The 13,580-nt window shown below is 32.8% G+C and overlaps 1 protein-coding gene across 11 annotated transcripts in view; it reads right to left on the bottom strand.

Annotated features, from left to right (window-relative positions):
- The window catches only part of CPEB2 (cytoplasmic polyadenylation element binding protein 2), a 67,655-nt gene that overhangs the window by 22,900 nt on the left and 31,175 nt on the right, over positions 1–13,580 (bottom strand). For 4 of the 11 annotated variants that reach the window (XM_032494232.1, XM_032494208.1, XM_032494238.1 and 1 more), the window contains one exon: positions 8,658–8,681. The exons of the other annotated variants lie outside the window; for them this stretch is intronic. In XM_032494232.1, coding sequence (XP_032350123.1) covers positions 8,658–8,681 — 24 coding nt within the window. The remainder of the gene's footprint in view (positions 1–8,657; positions 8,682–13,580) is intronic. 11 annotated transcript variants of the gene reach the window in all.

Here is a 13,580-nt window from a genome sequence, read left to right as displayed (position 1 = left end):
CAACTAATAGAAAATAGGACAAAATACATAAAGAACTGTCATAAATGAATACAAATAACTGAATTAAACAAATGGACAAAAGACTGCACTGCCACTTTATAAAGACTGTAATAGAATGGGTGATAAGCATGTGAAAAGGTGCTTTAACATCATCCTTAGCCATCAGGAAGATACAGATTAGAACCGTAACAAGACACCATCTACACATCAGTAAGATTAAAAAGCTAACAACCCAAAGTCAGTCCTACACTCTGTTGGCGTATAAAATTGGGGAACTGCTTGGTAGTTTCTAAAAAGTTAAACATATACTTACTCTATGAACCAAATATTCCACTCTTAGTTATATGTACAAAAAAAAAAATCAGTGCTTATGTACACACACACACACACATACACACACCCTCTCAGAAAAGAAAAAGAGAACAAAAATGTTCATGGCAGTTTTATCCACAATAGGCCCCAGATAGAAAACAACTTAAATGTCCATTGATAGGGAAATGGATAAACAAATTGTGATATAATTTCATACAATGAGTCTGGTTATCAATAAAAAGAATAACTACAGATATTAATTTCTCTTTTCTATGATTTCTATACAAAAAACAGTCATCTTACAATTTCTCTTAATCTGAGACTGAAATTTATAAATATGTAGAGGGAATTACTTATGAAATTTAAAAAATGTTTTCTTCTTTTAAAAGAAGAGCTGATAAGGTTGTTCCTGAGGCTCTTACCACAAGTATTAGGGTGTTTTCATCCCTCCAGAAAAGTAATTTCTTTAAATAAAACAAAATTTGAATAACATATATACATGGGAGAGACCCAGAACAACTGAGTGACTTGCCAAAACGGCTGAAGCCCCACCTTCCAGAAAATAATCTTAAACCTGAGATTTCCATGCTGTTAAAATCAGCAACAGACAAAACCTAAGGATACTGATTAGCAAGCTCCATGGTCAAAACAATTTTAAAATGTAATTGGAGTTGCACCGTTTGAATTGGTAAGTTTTTTATTTTAGAAATTATCACTTGATCTTGACACCAAACACTTCATTTATATTCTCTATATATTATTGTGAAATAAACTAAAAATGTATGCACATGGACTCTTGTCTATATAACAAGTATATATACATATATATATACACACACACACATGCATATAAATATATATACATACAAATGAAAGGCAAATTAAAGTTTTATAATAGGATAACGTACAAATAGAAAATATGAGAATTAATAACAATGTAATATGAGATCAGTCAACAAAGATTAGAGTGGGATTCTAATTTAGGGTTCTTTAAGAGATTTAAAACAAACTGAATAATTTTAGACAGAAAAGGGTAGAGGAGGAAAGAGGGAAAAAGTGTCGTAGGTAGAAGGTATTTGTTTGAGCAAAAGCACAGAAACATTTCAAAGGCCATATTAAGGTAAAATGTAGAAGAAATGAGGTGTTAACTATGCTCACAAGCCCTACTCACAAACACAAATTCAAGTAAATTGGCTTACATTAAGTTAGCCATCAAAAATGTACAATAAAATTTTTAAAGATAAAATGGTAGTTACAATAAAGATTATAGACAGAGGAATAAAAAGAGGTGAAAGAGCAAAAAAGGAACATGCAATACTGTCCAGTCATTGCTAATCAGTCTGAGATGGCGGCCATGCAGCCAGGGCTCTAACAGGTCACCAAGATCCTTCCAAGATGAAGGCAAAATGACAGAATGTGTGTTCCTGTAACAGGACTAAAAATATACCTTCTCCCAAAACAGAAAATTGGCAAAGATCTTGTAGTGAGAAAAACAGCAACCACTGTAAATATGAGCCTCATTTGTGGTGGTTAATCATGATTTAAATAACTCACTTCAAAATACAATAAAATGATTAGAGAAGGTTTGGAACTTTTCTATATCTCTATAAAAACTGCTGCTCTATACAATCAATAACAAAAACTATATTGTGAGCATTCTAAACTGAAGACGGAGCTAGAGACGAACTTATGAATATGCTTGTATGACAGACTGGTGGTTACAGCCCCCACATCTGGTCTCCTTGTATGTGCAGGACACACAGATGCAGCCAGAGAAGTAATGGGCAATCACTACTCTGACTCTGGTGGCTATGCTAATATGCCCAAACATTAATAATCATACTTGGCTTTTCAGATTTTAGCCTTATTCTGGAAGTCCAAAATAAAGACATTTCCCAACATATCAGTGGGAGGAGGCAGGAGAGGAAAATAAAACATTTCTGCAAAATTAGTCAATTTGTAGCTTAAAGGTAAGCACGATTCTTTGATCTCAATGTACAACCTGCACTTTCATTTGCTGATTGTTTTAAAAATAAAAGCATATACAAAACTATTATTAATTAAAGATAAATATGAATATTCTTCCCATCTTCCAGGATCCCAGCAGCCACTCTATAGGGTTAAATAACTCACCAGTGTGATGGCATGATTTTTATTTCATATGCAAGGATTAAAAAAAAACTATCAAAACAACAGAAGTAGGTCCAATATTGACCTCTTTCAAGTACCACCTGTTTAATCACATAGAATAACTATCGGTGTGTTTTTCCAAGGAACTGAGACAGGAGCAATAAAGTATATTTATTACTTAAAACATTTTGCTCCAATAATAGGCTTCTCCTTTTCTCATGAAGAATCAATAGAATATATAAAAAATCAACTAAAACCTAGTAGTCTATATGTCTTTGTAAATTAATTTCTAGATGTTCACTCAAATTTTATTTCTTTTAAAAGTTGGTACAGCTAGGTATAGGTATGGAGTAGGTGGAGTTAGTCTCTTCAAGGAGGAGGGGCTGGCAAATTTTTTCTATAAAGGGTCAGATAGTAAATATTTTAGACTTGGAGGCCATAGGTTCTCTGTTGCAACTACTTAACTGTTCATCATTGTAGCTCCAAAGCAACCAGACAAAAAGCAAATAAACAGGCATGGTTGTGTTCTAATAAAACTTTGTTTAAAAAAATAAGAGGCATGGCTTGCAGGTTATAGTTTCCTGACCCTGTCTTATAGTATTACCCTGGCTTTTTTCATGCTTTGAAGATTTTGCCCATTCTCTGATAGTTCGCAAAAAATTAATACACAAAATCTGTTGCATTTCTACATATTAATAATGAATTATCAGAAAGAGAAAGACAGGAAACTCCCAAGGACAATCACATCAAAAAGAATAAAATACCTAGGAATAAATTTAACCAAAGAGGTGAAAGACCTATACTCTGAAAACTATAAGACTGAGGAAAGAAATTGAAAATGACACAAATAAATGGAAAGATATGCTGTGCTCATGGATTGGAGGAACTAATATTGTTAAAATATCCAAACTACCCAAAGCAAGCTACAGAGTCAATGCAATTCCTATTAAAATACCAATGGCATTTTTCACACAATTAGAACAAATAATCCTAACATTTGTATGGAACCACAAAAGACCCTGAATAGTCAAAGCAATCTTGACAAAGAAGAATAAAGCAGGAAGTATCATGCTCCCTGATTTCAAACTGTACTACAAAGCTACAGTAATCAAAACAGTACAGCACCGGCACAGAAACAGACACAAAGATCAATGGAACAGAACAGAGAGCCCAGAAATAAACCCACGCTTATATGGTCAATTAATCTGTATGACAAAGAAAGCAAAAATATACAATGGGAAAAGACAGCTGCTTCAATAAATGGTGCTCAGAAAATTGAACAGTTACACAAAAAGAATCTAACTGGACTACTTTCTCACACTGTACACTAAAATAAACTCAAAATGACTTAAAGACTTAGTGTAAGACCTAAAACCATAAAACTCCTAGAAGGAAAATAAGCAGTGAGCTCTCTGACATGGGTTTTAGCAATATTTTTTTTTGAATATGTCTCCTCAGGCAAAGACAACAAAAGCAAAAACAAAAGGGACCACATTAAACTAAAAAGCTTTGCACAGTGAAGGAAACCATCAACAAAATAACTGAAAAGGCAATCAACTGAATGGGAGATGATATTTGCAAATGATATATCCAAATAGGGGTTGATAGTTAAAATATATAAAGAACTTATACACTCAATATACCTCCAAAAAGAATTAAAAAATAAGCAGAGTACCTGAATAGACACTTTTTTCCAGATAAGACATACAGACGGCCAGCTGACACACAAAAAGATACTCAACATCAGTAATCATCAGATAAATGCTGATCAAAACCATGGTGAGATACCAACTCACACCTGTCAGAACGGCTATTATCAAAAACACAGGAAATAACAAATATTGGCATGCATGTGGAGAAAAGGGAACCCTTATGCACTGATGGTGGGAATATAAACTGATGCAACCACTATGGGGAACAGTAAAGAGATTTCCTCAAAAAATTAAAAACAAAACTGCCATACAATCCAGCAATTCTACTTCAGAGTATTAGCTGAAGAAAATGAAAACACAAATTTGAAAAGATATTTATGTACCCCTACGTTTACTGCAGCATTATTTACAATATAAAAGATATGGATGGAAATAACCTAAGTGTCCATCGATGGATGAATGGATAAAGAGGATGTGGTGTGTGTGTATGTATGCATGCATGTATGTATGTATGTATGGAATATTACTCAGCCACAAAAAAGAATGAAATCTTGCCATCTGCGATAACATGGATGACCTAGAAGGTACTACGTTAAGTGAAGTAAGTCAGAGAAAGACAGATGCTGCATGATTTCACTTACAAGTGGAATCTGAAAAAACAACACAAAATACACAAAATGAATAAACAAAACAAAACAGAAACAAACTCATAGATATAGAGAACAAACTGGAGGTTGCCAGGGGGAGGTAAGTTGGGGATGAAAGAAAAGATAAAAGGGATTAAAAGATACCAACTTTCAGTTGTAAAATAAGTAAGTCACAGAGATGTAATGAAGGCATAGGGAGCAGAGTCAATGATACTGTTATAACTTTTCTACGTGATCGATGGTTATTAGACTTATGGTGACCATTTTGTAATGCAAAAAATATTGAATCACTATGTTGTACATATGAAAATAATATAATATTGTATGCAAAGTATAATTCAAAAAAATGTGAAAAAAGTATTTATCAAAGATAAAAAGTTTCAATTTTGATTTTGTCCTAAAAGGATTTGGCAGTGGTGATATTAGGGGGTATACACTTACTCTGGCTACTTCACAAGACTGTTAAAAAGTCAAATGAGTTTGGGGGAAGGAGGGTATAGCTTAGTGGTAGAGTGCATGCTTAACATGCACAGGGTCCTGGGTTCAATCCTCAGTACCTCAACTAAAAAAAATAATAAGTAAATAAACCTAATCCCCCCCCCCACCAAAAAAAGTCAAATGAGTTCAATTAAATCTAGTCACAGAAAATCTTAGGTCAATTTTTAATTAATACGTGGTATATTATATTACTAATTAGTTCCTTTTCATTATAGCATATGAATCTGAATGACCACATACACAGTGTGAACAAAATCCAGCCTCTCTAGCTGAACTTCCATAATTTCACTCCTTTTAAAATTATTTCTCTTATCTTCTCATTCCATATATAATCTACTAAAATGGACTAACTAAAGCTTTGGGCTTCCCTGCTAGAAAAGACTTCTTTGTGGTGTTTAGTACCACTAACTAAAATAGGTTCTTTATTTCTAGTATTTAAAATAATCCTATACTTTTACTCCTTTTAGAATATAGCAGTCCTTTAATCTTTTATTAAAAGGATACACTGCAATAATGGAAATAATTTTAGGTTAAGAGATGGAGTTTAAGTTACACTTCATACCTCCCTTTACAACCTCCACCCTACTCCAACCCCAGACCAGTATGTTCATTCTCAGAATGGAATAAACATTGAACAGACAATACATGAAAAAGATAGATGTGAGAGTCCTCCTCCTTTCTAATCCTGGCCCCCAGGCAGCTCTGAAGTAGAACTCTTTATGGCTCCCAGGGTACAGAGATACATAGGAGTAGGGGCAGGTTCCAACTGAAAAGCAGGGAAAGAAATCTTTTTTTCTTAACTACTTTCAGTATAACTAAATTTTGGTTATTTCTAAGGTATATTTCATATATTAATATCTACAGCCAGTTTGGTTTAAAGTTCTTATATTGACATTATTAAGGATACTAAAATACATAAATTCATTTTGGTAGTAATTTGATTTTATTATAGTCATGCAGGAAATCTTTTAAATGAAAACAGCTACTCTGTGCCTGGACTTAAAGTTAAGTCAAAGGTGACAAGAGTAAAAAGAAAAAAATAGTTCTTCCTAAACTGGACTATAAAGTCAAAATGCCTTGGGAAAATAATACTGTCCACCCACCACAAAGAGAAATGTCTTACTTTTTGGCAAAAAATATGTCAACTCAGTGTGACATATCCACATCAACAGATCTGATGTGTATGAGTTTTTTTTTTTTTTTGGAAGAGAAAAATGACTAAATAAATGAATAAATGGACTTTCTTTGACAGACCAAATCTAAAACATGAAACCCATAAAAGGGTCCTTGGCAGTTAAAAGGTTATCAGTGTGGTACTCATAACATCTAGCATAGAAAGAAGAAAAAAATAAGTAGAAAATAGGAGGAGAGCCAGGCTACTTCTAGCCCTTTCTGAGTCATTCCTTTGGTATGTGTGTGTGTGTGTTTTTTAATGTCATTACTTAGTGTGTTAAAGTACTTTCAAATTCAAATAAAATCTCTCAATAGCTATTTCTAATGGGTATACTTTTCATCTGACTATCAAATCCAAAATTTTAAAAGCAGATTCCTACTATTCACAGAGGACCAAACAAAAAGTTACGGATGTCATACAATTTGAGAGGAAAATTCAGGTGTTATCCCCCCATACTGAGCCAAATAAGTGTGACAACTGTCAGTTCTGCCCTAAAGATGGCTTCTACTGAAAGCCTTAAACACGTGTGAGAAGTCTTCTTTCTTTCAATGCTGGGAGGCAGGTCTAAAGTAGAGGAAATCTTAATGGCTCCCAGAGGATAGAGGTATATGAGTAGTAGCAACTTCCTATCTAAAGGCAGAATTTTTCACTTTTTCTTAATGGTATAATCACAGTCTACAATTGGTGAACTGAGATAAAAGAAGATAAACAACATGACTTTCCTATACTTTGCTCCTAAGAACTCCGTAAGTCATGATACTTACATTGGAGTATGTCAAAGCAGATTAAGTATAAATCAATAAGGTTAAAAGATGAAAAGTGTGTAAAAAGAAAAGAATCCTAAATTGCTCTACAGTTACAAAAATACCTAAAAATCACAGACTGGTAAATGGATTTTTTTTCAAGAGAATTGAAGCTCCATATTAAAACAGCAAAGTGAAAATTTTAGATCTATGGATTAGATCACTAATGACCCATAGATCTGAAAACAGGCACTAAAATTTTCAACTTACCCCCCCTTTCTCTCATTGCTAATAACAATTTTTGGCAAGTTATTCAGCTTTAGTGTTCTAAGTTTTGAGTTTCTATATCCTCTAATTTTTTAGTTAGAAAACTAAAGAACCAAGAGATTCAGAGAAGTATTTGAAGAAATCAGATTCTAAAAATGAAGTTACATTCCAGCAATGTGAAATACAAAACTGGAAATGCTACTCACAAATATCAAATACTAGTTTCTGTGGTCAATGGTGACAAAAGATTTTGCTTGTCTGTTTTCAAAGAAACACACTCACGACAAGATAAAAAGAAACCGAAGCACTGGCCATATATAAGCTTTATCAAAAGGCACTATTATCACTGTCTCTCTTCCACGGCTCAAGGGAGATTTTAGGGGTCAAGGAAAATCCTTTTATTTAGGTTGGCACTTACAACAACTATATAAATAGTATGATCAATGGTCACTTAGAGGGTAAGCTAGTGGTGTGAAGTTACTTTTGCTTCTTCTCATCCCATCATCTCATCTATTTTCCCTACCTCAATTTTTGCATGGAAAAGATAAGTAAAGTTTAAGCCCAGAAAATGTCAGCTGCTTTCCTGAAGCTGAATAGTACACCGTCACACAGTCCTCGCTTTTTCCTTAAGATCAGAACTCTGAGGGGAAGACTTCTGCGGGAGAGAGAAAGTGTGTGTGTGCGAGTGCACATGCGTGCGTGGTGTTAGAGGGAGGGAGAAAAGACTGTATTCTTGGAAGACAGAGAAATATCAGTAACATGATTTCTATATATCAGTGTTAACAATAATGCTTGGTATTTGTTATTTTTACCTGGGTCAAACACAAAACTAATAAACTAGAATTATAAATTATACACCATAGATAAGACAGTTACAGATTGAGAAAGCAGAAAAATCATATTGCATGTCACTTTCACTAGTATTTATTAAACACATTTCTTAAGCAAACTATAAATAGCAAGTTTATTTTAAAAGATACACAAATAACTTTAAAAAATAGTTAAAATTTGGACAGTTTAAAATGAAAAAAATTAAATAACCATATTAGTATGAAAATGTATTTTAAAGGTTAAGATATTTAGGATTCAGAACTTTGACAAGTGCTCAAATCAAAATGCAATTTTTTTGTGAGTTTCCAAACATTGCATAATAAATCTGGGGTAATTAATTATAACATTGGTCAGTAAAACCCAATTAGAAACAGTTATACCATAGCAAACAGAAATGAATTACCTCGTCTTCGCCCATAACTCCTTGCTGCATGTAAACAAAGGACAAATTGTAAAATGTCAGAACTAAAAATAGGCCCACATATACAAATATTTATGATATGAAAAGCTATGTGGGCATCTGGAAATTAGTGCTACTTTGTTTTACGAGCTACCACAATGTCATCATATAACATCTGCATGGTGTTTAATATTTAAAAAGCACTTCTATTATATATGTATCATCTGAACTTCATAAAAACTGTGAAATTAATAGGAAATACATAATTTATTCTCATTTGTGTTAATAAATATTTGTTTCATCTGATCAGGATAGGAATAGGTAACACTTTATGGTTAAATGGCATTCTGAACAATTTTCCCAATGAATAGAAACCACTTGAATTAAATCCTTATTTTTCTACTTATCACAAAGAGTGACATAGCATGTACTGTTCAACAAGTACCTATTCAGATCCTATTCACCTTATACCAAGCCCTGAATGGAAAACGTAACTGGAAGACATAGAAGTGTGAAAAGATGTAAACGGTATTAAACCTCTGAAGCCCGTAGAGCTTAAATGGATAGAATGCAAAGATATCAACCCATGTTCAAACTTGCTTAGCTGAAGAAATGATTACTGATATACTATAGCTAATAATGCTTTCAGTCTTTTTGGTACATTTTATAACGGCTGTCTAAGTGTTTATAAGTCTCTTCCTCCAGAGTAGGAGGGATTCAGATACAAATTATTAGTATCATCGAAGAATAGTACATTTGTTGAATATTGTAAGAGTATAAAGCAGGAAATATTTCCATCTATGTTACTAGCAGTTTACATAATTCCTTATGGAGAAAAAAATACTGCAATTTATTTTTCATAAGAAAGTACCAGTTTGATAAAATTCACAACTTGTTTTAAAATAACTCCTCCTCCAAATCTGAGTATACAATGAGTATTTCTACTGTAATTAGCATATGAAATCAAGGCAGTAAACCAAAAAACCACTGTCAAAATTAAGATCTTGATTCATGTTACAGAATTTTTTAGGCCTGGGAAAAATTTAATATTGAATAAATCTCAAATCAAAATATGTAATAAAAGTTGTTAGAAATGAAGTCTCTCCAAAAGTATAAAATTTAAAGATAAAAAGAAAACATTTCACATCATTAAATACATTCTATTATAGAGATTTTACAAGATATATTTTTAATTTTATACTAAGGCTTTAATACAGAGAAGTATGCCTACAAGGTGAGGACACAGCATTAGTTACCTGATAATACAAGGGAGGAAAAACAAACTTGCCAACTCTTTACCACCTACATTTAAGGAATAAGTCAATAAATACAAGGGTTACATCAGAGTCTTTTATATAAAATAACTTCATTTGCATCTCTGCCATTCTACTATGTATTAGCTGATATGCTGCTGCGTGTGTGTGTGTGTGTTTGTGTGTGTGTATAGCTTACCTGACCTTTATTAGTTTAGGGTGAGGGTAGGGGTAGAAGTGGCATTTAGAATTCTGTTGTCTAGGTCTTCTAAGACTTACACAGGCCTTTAAAAAAAACAGTGTCTTAAAGAGATGAGAGATCAGCTGTGGAAAATCAGACAGCAGGAATTTTAAAAGGAGCTATATGAAGAGGCTATAGAAGAATGAATTCCCCTGAAGTCTTAATAGTTGTATTAAGCATAGAAACGGTCAACAGGCCCAGAAACACTTTACAGCACAAGTCTTAGAAGTTGGGCTTCCTGTTTATCCTTAGGCCTGATCTAATGGCATTAATCCAGTATAAATCTGCTTTGGAGAATTTCATTCAAGGGTTTAGAGGGTCGAACATTTATAAAGCAAATGAAACTGCTTTCATCAAACTTAAAGTATGAATTATGATGAAGTAATAATATGCAACATAATTCATGACCTAATGAGAAAATTAATGACTTCATAACCAGTTTACGTTCTTAGCTGAGGCTATTCAATACTAAAATAGTGAAAATATGTACAAATGTTCACAGAATCTTAGGTTTCATCTCATTCCTGGGCTTGAACACATTATTTAAAAAATTTCTCCAACTATCTCATACCTGAGGAATTTTAGAATCCTGCAAAGAGTTATTCTGCTTATTTTTTGGACAACTCTCAGATTCCAAGTCTCTACATAACCAAAAATAGATCTGACTGCAGATGAAGCTAAACCATGTGAAACATTTCCTAGTCCCTGTCATGAAAATAACCAATCTGCTACCATCATGCTTAACAGTGGTGTGTGTGCTCACTTTTCTACCAGTATTTCTATGTGAATTTCAGGTATATGTTCCACCATAACTATGAATCAGAATTATCAGAAATCCTCAGTGAGAAAAGAAAATCATTAAATTACTAGTATTCATTATGCTTTAATCAAAATTAAATTATTATATAAAAATACTATATTTAGAATATTAAATTTCAGGTACATAAATTTTTTAAAGCATTATAAAAAAGTGAAGAATTGGCTATTTAACATACATATGTAAATATATATATGTGCATGTGTGTTAAAATATATATTATATACATTTATACTTATGTATACATTTTTTTTTTTTTTAATGGAGGAAATAAGAATGTGAGAAAAGCCTGAAAACCTTTCCTATACAACTGACTTTACAGTTTGGTCCTGCGTTACAAATGATCTTATTTAGGTTCCAACTCACAGCTACTAAAAAAGAAATAGGATGATTCTAACATTCTAACATTAAGACCTTTGTGCCCTGAGGTATTGACTCTTAGCTACAGTTGTGGTACCTGAATTACTTCAGCTGTAGGAAGGGATAGGTAAACATATCAAATCAACTAGAAATATTTAAAGGTTAAAGTTCTTTAACGGTGAAACCAAAGACATTCTTTTCACTCTAAAAAGCCAAAAGTAAGGAGATACACTCCCCAAATCGTAATTCTTTTCAAGATCCAAAATAAATCTGCTATTATCTACTTCACTTACATCAGGATAAAAAAAGAACTGATTGTATACTCATATTTCCTATTTTCATGACTTTATATACTTAATACAATTTCATTACTGAGTACTGAGTATCTTAATTAAAAGATACACATAACTTCCCCGCAAAGCAGAGCAAGTTCTTGATTACAAACATGGCTGTGTGTGGCTAATCACAACAAATGTGCATTTCAAATCAGCTTGCTAATACTAACCCCCATACTTCTGCTCTGTACCCCTTTTCAAAAAAATTATATGTACTAATTTCCCTTGGGTGACATATGAAGAGAGTACAGTTATCCCTATACAGAAATAGAAACAAATACTCAAATGATACCTCATTTTGTATTCTTCCTTACTATTACGGAAATCTTTGTAATTATTTATTTATTTTTTTATTATTGATAATAAAAAGTTTAAGATTTATACGCTTAGAAATATAAACATTAAAGCTGTCATTCTAACAGACAGTAAAACCTTTGGTTTTCAGACAATCTACTCATTCTTATATAATAACGTGGCTTCCTGAAAGTGCTTCTGGATGTTAAATATGGATTCTTCTACGGCATTAGAATTATTCAAAAGTGGCAGTGTCCCCTAGCCAATTCCACTAGATTTCAAATTGAATTGAAGAACACAATCTGTTCAACAGTAAAAGCTTATCTGCAGTTATATTTTTATGGCATTTTTTTGTTAAAAATTCAAAATAATTTTTTAACAATTTCATGAGACTTAAAAATGTGGGATTATAACTCATTTTTTTTATATCTCAGTAAACAGAGGCTCAGAGTTAAAGCATCTGCCAGGGGTACTTCGTAGTTTTACCTAGTTTAACTAACTTCCTGACCTTTACTCCATTCCTTGTTTATCCCTTAAATAAATATTTACACATTCAACCATAATGCTAATTAACCAGGAAGGTAGATTCACAAAACCTTTACAATGTTTGCCTTATCTTCATGACAACTATACTCATATTTATATATTCTTCTTTTTAAATGGATTCAAGTCTAGCACCACTGTAATATCACAGATTTCTGCCAATTCTGTATTTTCTAAGGAATGTTCTTAAACTGTAATAGTCCTGTGTTTATTTTAATGTGTGTTTGTGCACCATCAAAAATCACCTTGGGTACCAGAAGGGGCAAATGTACCACACGTTAGGAAACGCTGCTTGCGAAGTCAATTTATTTTACTGACTATAATTTTGTCCCTATACAGCTTCTTCCACATGGTTCTAGCTTGGCTTTCTGAAACAATATAAAACAAACCTCCTTTGTTCACTATACAGAGCAGCCTTCATATTTTCAAATAGTTGAAAATATCAGTTATGTCTTTTCTTAATTTTATATTCTCCAAACAGATCCAACTCTTATCAGCTATTGACGGGACATGATTTTTATTCTTTCAGAGTCATTTTAGTCACTGTTCATCACACATTGCCACAACTAACTTTCACTTTCAGGAACTGTTCTAAAGACTTTACATGAATAAATTCACTCACTTCTCACAACGACCTCCGGAGGCAGGTAGCATGCTGTCTCTCTTTTACACATGAGGACTCTGAGTCCAAGGGAAGTTAGGTAAGCTGCCCAAGGTCACACAGCTAGAAATAGCAAACTTGGGTTTAAACCCAGATAACCTTGGTCCATAGTCTGTGGTACCAATCACCATGTACTACTACTAAACCACCACACACACACACAAAAATACTAACGTATAATTTATTACCAATATTGGTTTTCAAAGTTAATATTAGCTATGCTTGTTGGTTAAGTAATAGAACTTAATCAACTGCCTAATAGTCAAATCTGTGACATACTATAAAACAATTTAAAAAGCAAGTCTATGTACTGAGATGCGACAATTTCTTCAGTCAATAATATTTAATAATTAGTATAGGCAGAGGTTTTATATAAATATCACTTATTTCCATTTTTGTCTTCAATAACCTTGATGTCTACA

Source organism: Camelus ferus, chromosome 2 (assembly GCF_009834535.1).
Source record: "Camelus ferus isolate YT-003-E chromosome 2, BCGSAC_Cfer_1.0, whole genome shotgun sequence".
NCBI lineage: Eukaryota > Metazoa > Chordata > Mammalia > Artiodactyla > Camelidae > Camelus > Camelus ferus.
The sequence above is the reverse complement of the archived record's forward strand: the minus strand, read 5'-3'. Positions and strand labels throughout refer to the sequence as shown.